Raw genomic sequence first — 19,888 nt, 5'->3', positions numbered from 1 at the left:
TTTGAAGACTGGTCATTGAAAGTAGACTTTTGCTAGTCCAGTGTTTGTTCCGGAGAAGCTAAAAGAGGACAAAACACCCCAAGAGCAAAATTCTGAAGTGATACTGATTGCAGACTTCTGAGAGAGGCCTTCAGACTGTAGATTTGTAGCTAAATAAACCCCCTTTATAAAAGCCAATCCATTTCTGGTATTTTGCATTCTGGCAGCATTAGCAAACCGGAAAAAGGAGCCAGATGACATGAGTTGTGTTCGTTTTTTTTAAAGTAAAGTTGGTGGCACAATGCATAACCTATCTGTGGTAGGCTCATAATGTGTCCTCCCCCCCCACCCCCAAAATATCAGATCTTAATCCCTAGAACCTGTGAATGTTACCTTACTTGGAAAAAGAGTCTTTGCAGATTTAATTCAGAACATCCTGGATTATCTGGGTAGGCCCTGGACACCTTCACAAGTAAGAGAGAAGCAGAGATTCAACACTCAAAAAGAGAACAAGGCAATGTGCAGAGACTGGAGTCTTGCAGCCACAAGCCAAGGAATACCAGCAGCCACCAGGAAGTGGAAGAGGCAAGGAACGATTCTTTCCTAGAGCCTCTGGAGAGAGTATGGCTGACCCTGCCGACACGTGAATTTAGGCCCACTGATACTGATTGCAGACTTCTGGTCTCCAGAACTGTGAGATAATGAATTTCAGTTGTTTTAAACCACCCAGCTTGTGGTAATTTGTTACAGCAGCCACAGGAAACTAATAAACCCTCCATTCCTCCCCTTTCTTCCTGCCTTGAAGATGAACATGATAACGGAGACAACAATCAAGAAGACAAAAAGATGGTAAAGGTGATAGAAAGAAGAAAGCAAGAGGCTGGTACCCTGAGGACATCTCCGTTGGCATCAGCCCAGACTCCTTACCTACTGATTGCTTCCCATATTCAAAAATTTATCTATCACCTCAACCCATCTTTTCTCTTATGTGTGGCTCATGCAATCCTATATGAAACAGCTTTCACTGCCCCCTCTAACTTGTTTCACTTGCTCCTCTGTGCTCCCCGATACTCTGTCTTCATATCCCTTAAGTGCACATCCCATCACATAATGCTTTATGTCCTTATATCTGCTTTGCCTATTAAGCATTTAGACCCTTGAGGACAATAAAATTTATCTGTGCATCCCCAGCACCAGGCCCAGTGCAGTCACATGCCAGGTGATTAATAAATGCCTGTGAATGAATGGATGACGTCTTGAAAGGAGACTGATACTGGCAGGGATCCTATATGGGAACCTTCCTGCTTTCTTACTGTGTCTTTGGAACAAGTCCTACTGCGTGTCCTTCATGAGCAAGAATCACATTTGCTTCTGTGGACTGGGTACCCACAGTGAAACTAGTGACATACCAAACACTTCATCCAGTTCATTGTCCACTTTTTTCTGGATTTCTGGGTAAGAACCCAATAAGTATAAGGACCAGTTTATTGCAGCTGCTGTTGTATCATGACCCTAAAAAATGTAAGAAAAATATAGATTAAAAAGAAGGGTTATGTTCAGAAGATTAGGAATGATTATAATAACTCTAGCTTGAATTATCTCTGGATTTGATATCTGCAGTGTGACAATGGAATATAACAAATTAATTCCATATAGCACCTCACTTCAGTGAGAAACAAAACAATTCCTTAGCAGTGGAGGGTCATGCTTACAGAGGACATTTAAATGCTCCATGGGGTTGCAGACTTTGCAGGAAGTGGCTGGGCTGTGTTAATAAGGGGCATTCCAAGAAAACTAGGAGTGCTGACCTCATTTAAAGGGAAAAAGTCTGAGTTTCATGATCCAACATGCTGTGACTTCTCTACCTTCCCTCACCTGATGATGTTGCACCAGGGAGTAAATGTGTGATTCTGAGTAATATTCTACCTTTCAAGAAATTGATAAATAGCCTCATTTAATACTTGCTCAGTGTTAGATAAATTGTAAGTACTTTGCAGAAATGATCTCAATCTTTGCAAACACTCCACAAAGTACTTTTTATCATTATTTACATTTTAGAGATTAAAAACTTAAGCCAAAAAAAAAAAAAAAAAAAAAAGTTAAACAGCTTTCCCAGGGCCACACAACTTAGTAGGAGGCAGAGGCAGGAAGTGAGCTGCTGGAGTATCTGATGACAAAGCAAAGCCCACATTATTCCTCTCTCCTGCTGTGCTGTAGAGTGATCCAGGGGAAGGGCTCTCCAGCTCCAGTGCTGACAGAGACATCGTGGGCAACTTCACTCTAACCATTCAATGCTTTAGGCCTTTTAGCTCCAACCTCATCTTTCTAGGACATTTCCATACACAAACATGGTGAGTTCTTCAGGAAAAAAAAATGTATTTAGAAAATCGATAATAATATTATATACAGCTCCTTGGATAAGACTTTTAGAAAAAAGAAAGCATCACGTCCACCCAGAACTTCAGATGTGAACTTATGTGGAAATAGGTGTTCTGCAAATGTAATTAGCTAGGATGAGATCATACTGGACTAGGTGGGCCTATTCTAATAACTGGTGTCCTTATATGAGGGAGAGAAGGCAGAGAGACACCCAGGAAGAAGGCCATGTGACAACACAGGCAGAGACTGGAGTGATGGAGCTACAAGCAAAGGAATGCTGATTGCCAGAAACCAATAGCAGCCAGAGAGAGACATGGAATAGAGCCTCCCTCAGAGACTCTGGAAGGAATCACCTCTGCCAAGACTTTCATTTTGGACTTCTAGACACCTGAACTGTGAGAGAATAAATTTTTGTTGTTTTAAACCACAGAGTTTGTAGCAATTTGTTGAAGAAACACTAGGAAATGAATACTGACAGAAAACAAACCATTTCCTCTATGGAAGATCTTTCTTTTCTTTTCCATTTTCCCTTTGTTACACAAGTGGTTGTAATATTTCATTCTAGGGCAGAAATCTCAGAAGTACTCATTTTATAAAACAGTTCCTAAATTAAATTGCTTGGGGTTTATCCCACAATTTTTTTAAAAGACATTTGACAAGTCTCTGTCACTGGTGCCTCATTGCATTTTTTCACACTCACAGTTACTTTACAGAATAATACTTTGAACTCAAGATCTTCCCCATTTCACTCAGTTGTCTGGGTCACCTAAGGAAGTTCATTTTCTAAATAGTTTTTAATAGTTTTTCTTGAACTTAAGAGTGGATGTCTGATCCAAATGTGTTAAGATATAAAACTGTTGCACTTACTATTTCATTTGTCTGCTGTATGCAGAAAGCAAGATGAAGCAAAACATAAACACAGAGTTTACAGAAGCACACTGGTGGAACAGTGGAGGGACAAAAACCTTCATACCCAGTGTCTAGAATCTGAGCCATGAAAGGAGTGACGTTAATATTAACCTGTGTCCACCTTGTAAAGGAAGTCACAATATTATTGTTAAATATGGTATGCCTGTGGTCAATGTGAGGAAGAAAAAAAATGGAACTTCAAAAATGTTAGAATTGGAAGAGAGATTATCTGGTCTGGTTGTTCCCATGGAAGTGAGAGGTCACTGCTGAGGGATGGATGTGTGACCATGTGAGTATGTTTATTGTATTGGTGTGTATTGTGTATGTTTGTATGTGTTGTGAACAAAGATGTATGTATGTACATCTTTGGATGTGTGTGTGCCTGTGATAAAGTGTGTACGTGTATGTATGAGTATGTGTGCATGCAATTGCACCAAGGGTGGTGATGCAAGAAGGCCTCGTCACTTCAACAACAAATAATAATAGCCAACATTTGCTGTCTACTTCCTATGTGGACAGTGAGGACACTGAGTTCCAGAGAGGCTAGGTTAGGGACCAAGGGGACACCTCTCATACATGTTAGAGCTGGGATCTGGCCCCAGAGTCCACATGTTTAACACTGCATTACCTCTTCACTTTTTAGCTAATTTAGATACCTATTTTCTGCACAAACTTTCTTTTTAATAAAGCATTTTGCTCACAATAGAAGTTTAAAGCCACTGATCTAGTCCATCTCTCTTTCACACATAGAGGAAATGTGACAGAGACCTGGATGGACTGGAGCCATCTCATATGGTTCATCGGCCCATGGACAGAACAAGAATTCAGGTTTGCAGACCCGCGTAACACAACTTTCTTCTGGCTGCATCACAGAGCCATGCTCCCCCAGGAAGGTGTGCATGTGCTGGCATTGCACACCAACTGCTGCAGGCAGAGCAACCCACACAATGTCTAGCACACAGTGAAAAATACATATGCCTTTCACTTTCCTCCATGTAGAGGGTATTATACAAGGTGCTTTCTAAAACCATTTCTTTATATTTATTTGTCCTCCACATCCAGATAGATATTATTCCATACAATATTCAGAATTATCCTTGTAAAAAGTAATTTTTAAAGAATTTGAAGACCAGAAATCCCATTAGAGTTACGAGCTGGTTAAATTCTCTATTGGGTGGTTCCTATTACCCTCTTTAGCTAAAACATCTCTTAGTAGCATTTGCTAGAACTTAAAAAAAATAGGTAGTGAGAAAAAGGACTTGTAGGTTTGAGTGGTTAAAAGGAAGAATAAATCAATATAGAGAACTGAGTTCAATTTCTGGCTGCTTCTCTGCTTGGGAAAAGTCTGATGGACTTCAAGTTTTCTTGAAGGAAACTGTGTCTCCTTCTCTACCCATGACTATACAAAATCTTTTTCTGAGGAAGGAATTTTATCTGGTATTTAATCATTTTCTTAAATTTTACTGTGCTTTCTAATTATAATTTAAGAATTTTCCTCAGTTATATTAGGTTACATTAAAATTGGATTAAAAATTTTGAAATAATGCTAAAGATTCTTAAAATGACTGGAATTTGTTTAAATCATACCTGAAAATAACAGCACTATCAAATACCTCAAACATGAAGGTGTCAACTTCTTCTCGAATATCTTCATGACTTAGCTTGTTTCCTTCATCATCAGTTGCACATAAAAGAAAGTCAAGAAAAGCTCTGTGTTTATTTTTACCCCTACATTCTTCCTCTGTCTTCATTTCATTGGCCCGTTCACTGATGACCTGTATGATTTAAAGGACAGTCACATGCTTTTGTTTGGAATATGATATAGATTATCAACACATTTTCCTCTGAAAATACACTAGCTGCTTTAACTTATTTGTTCTAAAATTTCCCGTTCTTCCTCTCTCAACAACAGGCTCTTGCAAAAATATAGTAAGTCCTCTTGTTAACATTTAGGGCAATATTTGGGAAAACTTATAACAACAAATTTAATGTCAGATAAATTCATTATTTTCAAGTGCTGTTTTTGCAGTCTTTCCAACATGGGAATATATTAATAGTCCACTAAATAGCAACCTAGAGATTTGAATAAGCTAATGAGAAAAAGTTTAATTGGTGAAGAGAATGCAATCATTATGTAATAGACCAATTAGAGATCACTCTTAATTGCATGTTGTATTAGAGAAAAGAAACAGCAAGGCTCAACCTGTATGCTTGCTGTTCTTTGTTCCTAGAAGCTCTTTCCTTGGACTCCTGCATAGCCAGCTTCTCCCTTCTTTCTTGTCTCCATTCATTCTTACCCTAACAGAGAGAACTTCTCAGAGCACTATCCTAGTCCTTAGCCCCTAGCACTCACTATCTTCCAAACCCTGTTCATTTTTCTTCATTGCACCACCTGACATGTATTGTACTTGTTATTTAGTGTCTTTCTCCTACAACTTGAATGTATGATCCATGTGGCAGGTAATTTGTCTTGTTTTCTGATGTGTTTCCAACCTCTAGAACACTGCCTGGAATTTTGTGACTGCTCATTAGATACTTGTTGAGTGAGGAAAAGAATTAAAGCCCATAAATTTAATTTGAGCATGCATTTGAACCTTCTTCTATCAGGCATTGATACTACTAAGTGGCTTGAATGAACAGATCCTAAGCAGTTTCTAGGGCAAAAGACCATGTCATCTTTTATTCTTGGTGGAATATCCAATGTCTGGCACAAGTGTGCAATCATTCAATATTTATTAAATTGCTAATATTGACTATTCAATCTGGAATTCTTTAATTATTGACATTTAATGATGAAACTTAAGAAAGAAATGCAATTATGCTCAAAGAATGCAAATGGTTGGTTATTCGCCTACCACCAGGAGATTACTCTATACTACATTGTTGCCAACTTAAGGCAACATCTCATTCATCTAACATCTACTGACTTGTTAACCACTTTATCTGTCAGCGTTAGAATGTATATGACGATACAGAAGTAATTTCAATATATTTTAAACCAAAATTTACAACAAAGATAGAATGCATTTCAATAGGTGCTTTATCAGTACAATTAAATTATAACTTGACATATATTTCCAACTAAATCTTGCTTTTTCATAAACACACCTTAATGCAAAGATTGACATCTTCTATCTAAAGCAATGCCACTATCTCCTTGTTATTTTTGAATTGGAAATAAAATAGCAATTTCTAGTTAAAACCTTAATCTTTTCCAAGTTAAGATCCTGCTAGAAGAAAATGTCCTTTGAGGGGAATTGTGGGAAGATGGTGGGATAAGAAGTTCTAAGAATCATTCCTTCCACCAGAACAACCATTAAACAGGCAGGAATTGTCTAAAAGAAGTATCTCAAAATTCCAGAGTCCAGTAGAACAGCATCCAGGGAAGAGCAGAAGGAAGAAGCTGGAAAATTATGGTAAATACCAGTAAATTGCTCTCTTTGTGCAGTGGTTACTGTCCCCTTCCCTCACTCTCTCAGCAGGCAGCAGTGGGGTCTGGCCCTGGCATAGACTGCTGGCACCAGACGGGGACGTAACAACCCAGGCTCCAAGATCAGGGGGTGGATGGGTGGCGAGTGGGATCTGATCACAGATCACTTCTTTTGATTAGCTACTTTGGACGCTGGGAGCCTGGTTCTGAGGGTGGCCATTGTTCCAACCTGGCCTGGAAAAAGGCAGCGGAGGAGACCTAAAGAGGGCATGCTTCCTCAGAGACAGCTGAAGGGCTACATTTGCTGTGCAGATGTGGAGTCAAAAAAGCACAGCTTTAGGGGAACTATAGAAGAATCTCCTGGTCCCTCCCTTACTCCCTCCCCAGGGTAGTTTAGACCCTTTGTGGGTTGCTGGCCTTGTTCCAGTTGGGAAGCACTGACTTGGGAAACCCATTTCCAGCATGTCACCCTCCCAGACTTTGCCCTCCAGGTAAAAACAGCTTGAGTGGAGAAAGCCCTATAAGAAACAATTGAGGCAGGCTGCCTGGGGCAAAGGTTCAACTGCTCTCACTCCTGCAATGGAACACCTGGGAGAGGGAGAAGGTCCGTTTCCTGGGAAGCAGAGGGGTCTTTCAAACTCCTGTAAACAGGGGAACTCCTAAGGCCACTAGCAAGCACAAGCCCAGGACAAGACACAGTCCCATAAAAGACAGGGAGGGTCCTTGCACTTTGCATTTGCCTTCAGCTGTCTTTCCTGATGGGAGGGCAGAACTCTGAAAGAGAGCACCTGTCAACGATGACAATTTGCAAAGATGTTAAAAAGTGTTTTTTTTGTTTGTTTTTTTTTTTTGCTTAGGTTTGCTTGGTTTTGTTAGTCCTGACACTCAAGAAAATCACTATTATATTACCAGCTGGATATAAAGTCAAGAAACAGATATTTCAGAGAATAAATCCCAAAGTTAACATTTTAAAACATTAAAATGTACAATGTGCAACAAAAGATTAAAGACAAAGAAAGAAAGAGAGAAAATAGCCTAAGAGACCTATGGGATACCGTCACGCATACTGATATATGCATTATGGGACTCCAGAAGGAAAAGAAAGAGAGAAAGTGGTAGAAGGAATAGTCAAAGAAATAATGACAAAAAAACTTCCCAAACTTAGCAAAACACATGAATATGGATAAGAAGCCCAGAGAAAACCAAACAGGATAAACTTGAAAAACACACCCATAACATACTCTTCAAACCGTCGAACACAAAGTACAAGGAGTTCGTTCTGAAAATTGCAAGAGAAAAGCAAAGTGTTATACACAAGGCAGTCCCTATTAGATTAAGTGCTGATTTCTCATCAGAAATCATGGAGGCAAGAAAGCAGTGGGTTGAAATACTTAAAATGCTGAAAGAAAACAAGTGCCAAACAAGAATTTTACATGCACTGAGACTGTCTTCAAAAATGAAGGAGAGATTAAGACAGTCTCAGATGAACAAAATCTGAGGGAATGCATCACCACTAGATCTGCTCTATGAGCAACGGTAAAGGGAACTCTTCAGACTGAACAGAGAGGAGACTAGACAATGCTTCAAAGTGGCATAAAGAAATAAAGACCTGCAGTAAGGTAACTGTTTGAGTAATTATAAATGCCAATATTATTGTAGGATATTATATGGTATGTAACTCTACTTCTTACTTCCTACAGGTGGTAAAATGCAAATGCATAAAAAAGGATAAATTTATGGCTTTGGACATACACTGTACAAAGGTATCATTTGCAACAAGTACAAAAAAGTGGAGGGATGGAGACATTTAAGAACAGTTCATGTGTATGCTTTTGAAGTCAAGTAGGTATCAAATCAAATATAACTGTCACATATTTATGATGCTAAATTTTAACCCATGGTAACCACAAGGAAAATATATGAAAAATACACCCAGAGAAAAACGAAACTCAGTAATATACAATACAAACTTCAAAAAAATATGAAAGTAGGCATTAATGAAACTATTGAAGGACAAAAAAGGTATAGCACATACAAAGACTAAATAGCAATATGGCAGAAGATAGTTCTGCATTATAGTAGTGACTACAAATATAAATGTATTAAACTCTCCATTCAAAAGTCAGAAATTGGTAGAATGGCTAAAAAAGCATGACTAAACTGTACACTGTCTAGAAGCCACTCACCTTAAATTCAAAGACATAAGCAGATTGAAAGTGAAGGGATGGAAAAAATTATTCCATGTAAATAGCAACTAAAAGAGAGCTGCGATAGCTATACTAATATCAGATAAAGCAGACTTTAAGTCAAAAATTGTTACAAGGGACAAAAACAATCAATATATACTGATAAAGGGTTCAATTCAACAAGAAAATGTAGCAATTATAAATATATATGCACCTAATAGCAGAGCAGCAAAATGTATGAAGCAAATACTGACATATTTGAAGGGAAAAGCAGATTGTACTACACTAATAGTAGAGCTTTAATATACCACTTTCAACAATGGATAGAACATCTAGACAGAAGATCAAATAAAGAAATACAAGACTTGAATGATACTCTAAACCAACTGGACTTAACAGACACGTATAGGACACCAGACCCAACAACAGAATACACATTCTTCTCGAGTGCTCATGGATCATTCTCCAGGATAGACCATATCTTATGTCACAAAACAATAAATTCAAAAAGATTGAAATCATACAGTGTTTCTTCTCTGACCACAATGGAATGAACTGGACATCAATAACAGAGGGAGAAATGGAAATAATGTAAATGTAGAAATTAAACAATGTACTCAAACAGTCAATGGTTTAAACAGGAAATCAAAAGGAAAATTAGCAAATATCTTGAGGCAAATGAAAATTAAAATACAATGTACGAAACTTATGGGATGCAGCAAAGGCAGTGCTAAGAGGGAAATTTATAGCTTTAAATGCTTACATTTAAAAAAGGAGAGAAAACATTTCAAATCAGAGACCTAAGCTCAAAACCAGAATAACTAGAAAAAGAAGGCAAACTAAACCAAAAATTAGCAGAAGAAAGAAATAACAAAGATAAGAACAGATATAAATGAAATAGAGAATAAAAAAATAGAATCAACAAAACCAAAAGTTCATTCTTTGAAAATATCAAAATAATAGACAAACCTCTGTCTAAACTGACAAAGAAAAAAAGAAAGGGAACAATTAACTAAAATCAGAAATGAAAAGGGGGGCATTACTACTGACCCCACTAAATTAAAAAGGTCTATAAGAGGATACTATTAACTACCATATGCCAATAAATTAAATAACCTAAATGAAATGGATAAGTTCCTAGAAACACACAATATACCTACACTGACTCAAGAAGAAATAGATGATCTCAACAAACCAATAAGTAGTAAGAGATTGGATCAGTTATCATAAACCTCACTACAAAGAAAAGCTTAGGATTAGATGGGTTCATAGGAGAATTTTATAAAATATTCCAAGAAGAATTAACACCAATCCTACTCAAACTCTTCCAAAACATTGAAGAGGAAGGAACACTCCCTAATTCATTCTATGAGGCCAACATCACCCTCATACCAAAGCCAGATAAAGATACCACAAGAAAAGAAAAATACAGGCCAATTTCTCTTATGAATATAGACGCAAAAATCCTCAACAACATACTAGCAAATGGAAACCAACATCACATTAAAAAAATCATATACCATGATCACATTTAGAAAAAATAAAAGCAGAAGGAAACTCCCTCAGCATGATAAACAGCAATATAAAAAAGCACATAGATAACATCATGCCTAATAGTGAAGTATGGAAAGCATTCTGCTAAGGTCAGAAACAAGACAAGGATGACTACTGTCACCACTGCTACTCAACACTATATTGGAAGTTCTAGCCAAAGCAACTGGGCAAGAAAAAAGAAATAAAAGTCATTCAAATTGGAAAGAAAGAAGTAAAACATTGCCTATTTGCAGAAGACATAATCATATATAGAAAAAACCCTAAAAAATCCCCAAAAGGTTCCTAGAACTAATAAATGAATTCTGCAAAGTGATAGGATACAAGATCAACCCCCAAAATTGGCAGTGTTTCTATAGTAATGAAAAATCGGAAGTCAAGATGAAAATTATTTTAAAATAGCAACTAAAAATACAAAAAAAAACTCAAAATGGATAAGAGACCTAAATGTAAGAGCAAGAACTATCAAACTCCTAGAACACATAGGAGAATATCTTCAGGAACTTGTGTTAGGCAATGGTTTCTTAGACTTTACACTCAAAACACAAGGAACAAAAGAAAAAATTAAAAAATGGGACCTCATAAGAATTAAAAACTTTTGTTCCTCAAAGCATTTCATCATGAAAGTAAAACAACAACTTACACAATGGGAGAAAATATTTGGAAACCAAATATCTGATAAAGGTTTATTATCCAAAATATATAAAGAAATCCTTCAACTTCACAACAAAAAGACCAAGAAACCAATATTAAAAATAGGCCAGACAGCACATGAAAAGATGTCAACATCATTAGCCAACAAGGACATGCAAATCAAAACCACAATGAGATACCACTTCAAACCCACTAGTATGGCTACTATTTAAAAAATGGAAAATATCAAGTGTTGGAGAGAATGTGGAAAAATAGGAACACTTCCCCATTGTTGGTGGGAACATAATATGGTGCAGCCTGTGTGGAAGATTTTGGCAGTTCCTCAGAAAGTTAAGTATAGAATTACCATATGACCTGGCAATCCACTTCTAGTTAAACACCCAAAACAACTGAAAGCTGGGACTCAAGCAGATATTTGCATGCTGATGTTCACAGCAGCATTATTCACAATTGCCAAAAGGGGGAAGCAAGCCAAGTGTCCATCAGCTGATGAATGGATAAACAAAATGTGGTATATACACAATGGAGTATTATTCAGCCATTAAAAGGAATGTAGTTCTGATTTATGCAACAACATGAATGAACCTTGAAGACATCATGCTGAGTGAAATAAACCAGATGCACAAGGTCAAATATTGTATCATCTCACTGATATGAGCTACATAGAATAAGCAAACTCAGAGAGTCAAAATCTAGAATATAAGTTCCCAGGGGAAGGGGTGAAAACAAGGAATAGTTTCTATTTGTGACAATGGAAAAGCTTCAGTAGTGGGTGGTGGTGGTGGCAGCACAACATTGTGCATGTAATTGATAGCACTGAATTATATATTTGAATATGGTTACAAGGGGAATTTTTAGGTTATATATATGTTACTAGTATAAAACATTGTAAAACACATCCATGGAGGTAGAATTTAGTTACTCCTATAGGGCAGCTGGTAAATACCCAGGAACTGTATGGAACAGCCAATTGGGGGACTTCTGTGACCAGTCACACATTGTACACCAGTCTGGAATGGGTGGAACAGCTGAGATCGCAGTGAAGATCTGTAACTTTCCCCAGCCAGGGGCTGGTGCCCCTCCACTCCAGGCATAGCAGACTTTCTTAGAGCTAGTTCTCTGTGGGAAACAGAAACAATCGGCTGGGAGCAAGGGGGGGGCGCTCAACCAGGTCCCAATTGCAGAATTAACTAACAAATTCAGACTGCTGAATAAAAGCTCCAAGCACAGATAGACCAAGAGCAGGCACAAAAGGAACTGGGAGGAACTGGTCTGAAAGGGAGGAGGAGGGGTTAACAACAACAACAATAACAACACACACACACACAAACAGAGACTTTTGGAGTTGGAGGTGTTCAGAATACTGGAAAATGGATGGCTTCCAAGAAAAAGAAATAGGCACCAATTTGAGCTCTTGCTTGCAAACCCAGGGAGCTGGAGTCTAGCTCTGAAAAAGGTTTTTTTCTTTTCTTCTTTTCTTTTCTTGCTCTCCAACTCTTCATCTTTTTTACTTTTCAATAGCCCATCAGAGCTCCTACTTCAGCACTGACCCCAAAAAGAATGGAATTAAAGTTGGCTGAGCCTAACTATCAGGTGAAAGAGATAATAGCCTAAAGGGCATATCTTTAACTAGTCTATACTGGGACACACAAAACTTGGGGGCTGGGGAAAGACCTTGAAAAGGGATTTTTTTAAAAATAACTATTCTAAGTAGCTCATTACAGAAAGCCTCAGATATTTGTAATTGGCTTCTGGACCCAGGCAAGGGCAGAGCCACAATAGGTCTGAGAGACAAAGCAATGAGTCTAGTGGGGAGACAATTCCCAAAAGAGAATAACTTCCCCAAGAAAAGGGGGGCAGGGCCCAGCTCAAGTGGCAGCCCTCCTTCAAAGAACTCAGACCCCAGAGGCTGGAGAACAGGAACCAGCTTGAGTCAGCCAAGGCCCTGGCAGGGACAAGATCTGCAGAGAATTAAAGGCACCTGTGGCACCTCTTGACACTGGTGGGATGCTGCAGGCTGACAAGCACCACCTGCTGGACAGAATAGGAAAAGCACAGAGTCTAGAGGCTTCACAGGAGCATCTGACAACCTGTGGGGTCTCATTCTCAGGGAAACTTCACATTCCTCCTGAAATCTGGACCCGTTTGGACTGGAGAAATCTGACTGGGGTTGATCATATCTGGGGAGACCCTCTCACAAAAAAGGTTACATAGAGGCAGAGCAAGAAACAGAAAAGCAAGAGGTGAAAAATTTTGATCAACTAAACAGAAGCTATGTTAGAGGTCTAGAATAACTTGAACTGAACAGGAAAGAACAAATAGAAAACAAAGCCAACCAACAAGAAAACCCTAGGTAAAAGAGTGAAAATGAGCTCCAGAATAAACTAATCAAGAAAATCAGATGCCTAGACAGCTAAAAATAATGAGCCATACTAGGAAACACAAAACAAAAACTAGCCAAAGGTACAAACTGACAATTCAACTGAGGTACAGCAACTGAAACAACTAATTAAAGATGTTCAAACAAATCTCCTAAATCAAATTAATGAGCTGAAGGAAAATGTGGCAAAAGAGATGAAGGATATAAAGAGGAATTCATAAGCTTGAAAAAACAAATGGCAGATTTTATGGGAATGAAAGGAACAATAGAAGAAATGAAAAACACAATGGAGACATATAGCAGTAGATTTGAAGAGGCAGAAGAAAGGATCAATGAACTGGAAGACAGATATTTGAAATTACACACACAAAAGAACAGATAGGGAAAAGAATGGAAAAATATAAGCAGGGTCTTAGAGAACTGAATGACATGAAATGCACAAATATGCTTGTTATCAGTGTCCCAGAATGAAAAGAGAAGGGAAAAGGAGCAGAAAGAATAATAGAATAAATAATCACTGAAAATTTCCCAACTCTTATGAAAGAAATAAAATTACAGATTCAAGAAGTGCAGTGTACTCCAAACAGAATAGATCCCAATAGACCTACTCCAAGATGCTTACTAAACAGATTATCCAAAGTCAAAGAAAAAGAAAAAAATTCTGAAAGCAGCAGAAGAAAAGTGATCCATCATATACAAGGGAAGCTTGATAAGACTATATACAGATTTCTCCACAGAAACCATGGCAGTGAGAAAGCAGTGGTATGATATATTTAAAATACTGAAAGAGAAAAACTGCCAAAAAGAATTCTACATCCAGCAAAACTCTCCTTCAAAAATGAGGGAGAGATTAAAACATTTTCAGACAAACAGACACTGAGAGAGTTTGTGAATAAGAGACCTGTGCTACAAGGAATATTAAAGGGAGTGCTACAGGCTGATAAGAAAAGACAGGAGAGAGAAGTTTGGAGAAGAGTGTAGAAATTAAGACAATCAGGAAGAGTAAAAGGACAGAGAAAAAATAAGACATGACATAAAAAATCCAAAAGACAAAATCACAGAAGAAAATACTGCCCTTACAGTAATAAAACTAAATGTTAATGAATTAAACTCCCCAATAAAAAGACATAGACTGGCAGACTGGATTAAAAAACAGGACCCATCTATATGCTGCCTACAAGAAACTCACTTTAAACACAAGGACAAAAATAGGCTGAAAATGAAAGATTGGAAAAAGATATTTCATGAAAACACAACCAGAAAAAAATGGGATTAGCTATATTAATATCAGATAAATAGACTTCAAACAAAAAACAATTAGTAGAGACAAAGAAGGACAGTATATATTGATAAAAGGGTCAATTCATCAAGAAACATAACAATTATAAATATTTATGCACTGAGCCAGAGTGCCCCAAAATACATGAGGCAAACACTGAGAACACTGAAGGGAGTAGTATAGATACCTCTACAATAATAGTTGGAGATTCGACACACTGCTCTCATCAATGGATAGAAAATCTAAACAGATGATCAATAAGGAAAAAGAGATGTTGAATTGTATGGTAAATGGACAAGACTGAACAGGCATTTAGAAAATACTACACCCCACAACAGTAGCATATATATTTTTCTCAAGTGCTCATGGATCATTATCTAGGATAGACCACATGTTGGGTCACAAAGCAATTCTCAACAAATTTAAAACTATTGATATTATACAAAACATTTTCTTGTATCATAATGGAATGAACTCGGAAATCAATAACAAACAGGTCAGAAAATTCACAAAAAATGGAGGCTAAACAACACACTCTTAGACAACCAGTGGGTAAAGGAAGAAATTATGAGAGAAATTAGTAAATACCTTGAGGCAAACGACTATGAAAACACAACACATCAAAACTTATGGGAAGCTGGGAAGCAGCAAAGGTGGTGCTGAGAGGGAAATTTATTGCCCTAAACTCCTATAGTATAAGAGAAGAAAGAGCAAAAATTGAGGAATTAACTGTTCACCTGGAGGAACTAGAGAAAGAACAGCAAACTAACCCCAAAGCAAACAGAAGGAAATAAATAACAAAGATTAGTGCAGAAACAAATGAAATGGAGAACAGAAAACAATAGAGAGAGTCAACAAAACCAGAAGTTGGTTCTTTGAGAAAATCAATAAAAGCGATGGACCCTTAGCTAAAGTGAGAGAGAGAGAGAGACAGAGAGAGAGAGAGAGAGAGAGAGAGAGAAAGCAAATAAACACAATCAGAAATGGAAAGGGGACATAACTACTGACCCTACAGAAATAAAGGAGATAGTGAGAGGATACTATGATGAACTATATGCTAATAAACTAGACAACTTAGATGAAATGGACAATTTCCTAGAAAAGCATGAACAAACAGCATTGACTCAAGAAGAAATAGATGACCTCAACAAACTAATCACAAGTAAAGAGATTGTCGGTCATCAAAAAGCTCCCAAAAAAGAAAAGTCCAAGACCAGATGGCGTCACATGTAAATTCTACCAAGCATTCAAGAAAGAATTAGTGCTAATCCTGCTCAAACTCTTCAAAAAAATTGAAGAGGAGGGACAGCTACCTAACTCATTCCATGAAGCCAACAACACCCTAATACCAAAGTCAGACAAAGATAATACAAAAAAGGGAAAATTATGGATCAATCTCTTTAATGAATATAGATGCAAAAATCCTCAACAAAATACTAATAAATCAAATCCAGCAGCACACTATAAGAATTATACACCATGACCAAGTGGAATTTATTCCAGCTATGCAAGGCTGGTTCAACACAAGAAAATCAATTAATGTAATACACCACATCGATAAATCAAAGCAGAAGAAACATATGATCATCTTGATCAATGAAGAAAAAGCATTTGACAAAAGTCAGCATTCTTTCTTGATGAAAACACTTCCAAGGATAGGAATAGAAGGGAAATTTCTCAATTATGATAAAAGCAATATACGAAAAAGCCACAGCTAACATCATACTCAATGGGGAAAGACAAAAAGCATTTCCTCTAAGATCACAAACAAGACACAGATGCCCACTGTCACCATTGTTATTCAACATTGTGCTGGAAGTTCTAGCTAGAGCAGTTAGTCAAGAAGAATAATTAAAAGACATCCAAATTGGAGAGGAAGTAATAAAACTTTCCCTGTTCATAGATGACATGATCCTATATGTAGAAAATCCAGAAAAATCTACAGCAAAGCTACTAGAACTAATCAATGAATACAGAAAAGTGGCAGGCTAAAAGATGAACACACAAAAATGTGTAGTGTTCCTAAACACAAGTAATGAGCAATAGGAGGAGGAAATCTAGAAAAAAAATTCCATTTACAACAGCAACCAAAAGAATCAAGTATTTAGGAATAAACTTAAGACCACAAAAGACCTATGCAGAGAAAACTTCAAGAAACTGCTAAAAGAAATCCAACAGGACCTAAAATAAAATGGAAGAACATACTGTCTTCATGGACTGGACAACTAAATATAATTAAGATGCCAATTCTACCTAAACTGATTTATAGATACAATGCAATACCAATTAAAATGCCAACAACTTACTTTGCAGAAATAGAAAACTGATAAAAAAATTTATTTGGAAGGGCAGGGTGCATGAATAGCCAAAAATATCTTGAGAAAGAGGAACAAAGTGGGAGGTCTCACACTACCTGACTTTAAAGCATACTACAAAGTTACCGTGGTCAAAACAGCATGGCACTGGCATAAAGGTAGATATACCAACCAAAAGAAATGAATTGAGTGTTCAGAAATACAACCTCTCCTCTATGGACAATTGATCTCTGAAAAGGAAGTCAAGACAATGCAACTGGGACAGAGCAGCCTCTTCAATAAATAGTGTTTGGAGAACTGATATCCATATCCAAAAGAATGAAAGAGGACCCCTGTCTCACACCTTAGACAAAAATGAACTCGAAATGGATCAAAACCTTAAACATTAGCACTAAGGCCATAAGACTTTTAAAAGAAAATGTGGGGAGATATCTTAAAGATCTTGTGATAGGAGGTGGTTTCCTAGACCTTACACCCAAAGTGCAAGCAATGAAAGAAGAAATAGATAAATGGGATCTCCTCAAAATTACACACTTTATTATATCCAAAGACTTTGTCGGAAAAGTAAAAAGGCAGCCTACGCAATGGAGACAATATTTGGAAATCACATATCAGATAAGGATTTAATATACAGAATATATAAGAAGATCCTACAACTCAACAACACAAAGACAAACTACCCAATTAAAAAAATGAGCAAAAGACATGGACATACACTTTTCTGAAGAGGAAATATAAATAGCTCAAAAACATATGAAAAGATGCTCAACTTCATGGGCTGTTAGGGAAATGCATATCAAGAATGGCCATTTTCAAAAAAAAAAAAAAGAAAATTACAAGTGCTGGAGAGGATGTGGAGAAAGAGGCACACTAATTCACTGTTGATGGGACTGTAGACTGGTGCAGCCACTCTGGAAGGCAGTGTGGCAGTTCCTCAGGAAACTAAGTATAGAATTGCCATATGATCCAGAAATTCCATTACTAGGTATATACTCAGAAGAACTTAAAGCTAAGACACAAACGGACATTTGTAAACTTATGTTTTCAGTGGCATTATTCACAATTTCCAAGAGACAGAAACAGCCCAAATGTCCATCAACAGGTGAATGGATAAACAGACTGTGGTATATACACATGATGGAATATTATGCAGCTCTAAGGCAGAACAAAGTCATGGAACATATAACAATGTGGATGAACCTTGAAGATGTTATGTTGAGTGAAGTTAGCCAGAAACAAAAGGACAAATACCGTATGGTCTCACTAATATGATCTAACATTAATGAGCACACTTTGAGAGTAAAAGCTGAGAACACAGGTTATCAGGAGATAGAAAGAAGGTAGACATTGGACATTTGATGCTGAAGGAGTTTAGAATGTTCAATAGGATTGATTGTATAGAACCAGAAATGGATAGCACAATACTGTGTGATGGTAGCACGGTATTGTAAGTACACTGAACAAAGATGACGATGAGTAACGTTGAAAGAGGAGGGCTAGGGGCACATCTGATACCAGAGGGAAAGACAGACAATAAAGTCTGGGACTGTATAATTTAGTGAAGGCTAGAGTGGTCAGTGTTGGTGACTAAATGTAGAAATATAAAAATGTTTTTAAATGTGGGATAACAAATGAATGTCAGCCTTGCAAGGTGTTGAATAAGAGATGGTATTGGGGAAAAATACAGTCAATGCAAACTGGAATCTATGGTTAACAATACCATTGCAATATGCTTCCATTAATTGTAACAAAGGCAATATACCAAAGGTAAAGGTTTGTGAGAATGGGATATAAGGGAGGGGTATAGGATTCTTGGAAGTAGTGTTGTTGCCTGTCCTTATTATTATATTCTTGTACGGCATTTTATTATCTTTTATTATTCTTAAAAAAATTTTTTTTGTAGTAATGAATATCTTCAAGTGCTAACTGTAGTGAAGAATGCACAACTATATGATGATACTGTGAGCAACTGATTGTACACCGTGGCTGATTTTATCATATGTAAGTATCTCTATAAAATTGCAGGAAAAAGTATAAACAGAGGGATACAAGTGCTGGAGAAAACATGGAGAGAGGTATGAGCCTATTTACTGTTGATGGGGAAGTAGAATGGTGTATCCTATCCAGAGGACAGTGTGGTGGTTCGACAAGAAGTTAAGTAAGTTACGTATGTGGTGCTATAAGGTCCTGCAACCTCATTATGGGGTATATACTTGGAAGATCTGAGACCAGGACACAAAGGGACATTTGTACACTGCTGTTTATGGCTGCAGTATTCATGATTTGCAATGAATGGAGGTGGCTAAGGGTACATCCACTGATGAACAGAATGGTGAACTGTGGTGTATGTATACAATAGAATTTTGAGCAGCTGCAAGAAGGAATGAAGCGGTGAGACACACAACTAGGTGAATGGCTCTTGAGGACAGCATTTTCAGTGAAGTATGTCAGCAATGAAAAGACAAACATTATAATGCCTCACTAATGTGGACTAACTACAGTGCATATACTCTGAGAATTGAATCTTAGATCACAGGTTATCAGGGGAATGCTTATTGGCTCCTAGTTTGTAAGTTCTTTCAGCAGTCACATCTATTCCTGAGTTGTAATGGTTATCTCCAAATTTTGAGATTCTGAGCTCTTTGTGTATAACCTGGTAGGTCTCTGGAACTTTGGGTTTCTGTGTGACACCTGAGACTCAGAGCTAGAGCTTGGCAGCTCTGAATGTCAGTATTACCTCATACAGAAACTGTTTAAAAAGCTGAAGAAAGTTTAGACTTCTGTTAGAGATATGAATGAAGCAGAATCTGGTTAGGACTAAGGCAA

At 37.4% G+C, this 19,888-nt stretch overlaps 1 protein-coding gene across 2 annotated transcripts in view; it reads right to left on the bottom strand.

Moving 5' to 3' along the window:
* The window catches only part of LOC119530077 (cytochrome P450 4V2), a 44,738-nt gene that overhangs the window by 4,810 nt on the left and 20,040 nt on the right, over positions 1 to 19,888 (bottom strand). For both annotated transcript variants that reach the window (XM_037831191.1, XM_037831190.1), the window contains exons 7-8: positions 4,881 to 5,042; positions 1,389 to 1,491 (exon numbers count right to left, since the gene is read on the bottom strand). In XM_037831191.1, the coding sequence (XP_037687119.1) occupies positions 1,389 to 1,491; positions 4,881 to 5,042 (265 nt within the window). The remainder of the gene's footprint in view (positions 1 to 1,388; positions 1,492 to 4,880; positions 5,043 to 19,888) is intronic.

This window comes from Choloepus didactylus, chromosome 3 (genome assembly GCF_015220235.1).
Source record: "Choloepus didactylus isolate mChoDid1 chromosome 3, mChoDid1.pri, whole genome shotgun sequence".
NCBI classification, from domain to species: domain Eukaryota; kingdom Metazoa; phylum Chordata; class Mammalia; order Pilosa; family Megalonychidae; genus Choloepus; species Choloepus didactylus.
The sequence above is the reverse complement of the archived record's forward strand: the minus strand, read 5'-3'. Positions and strand labels throughout refer to the sequence as shown.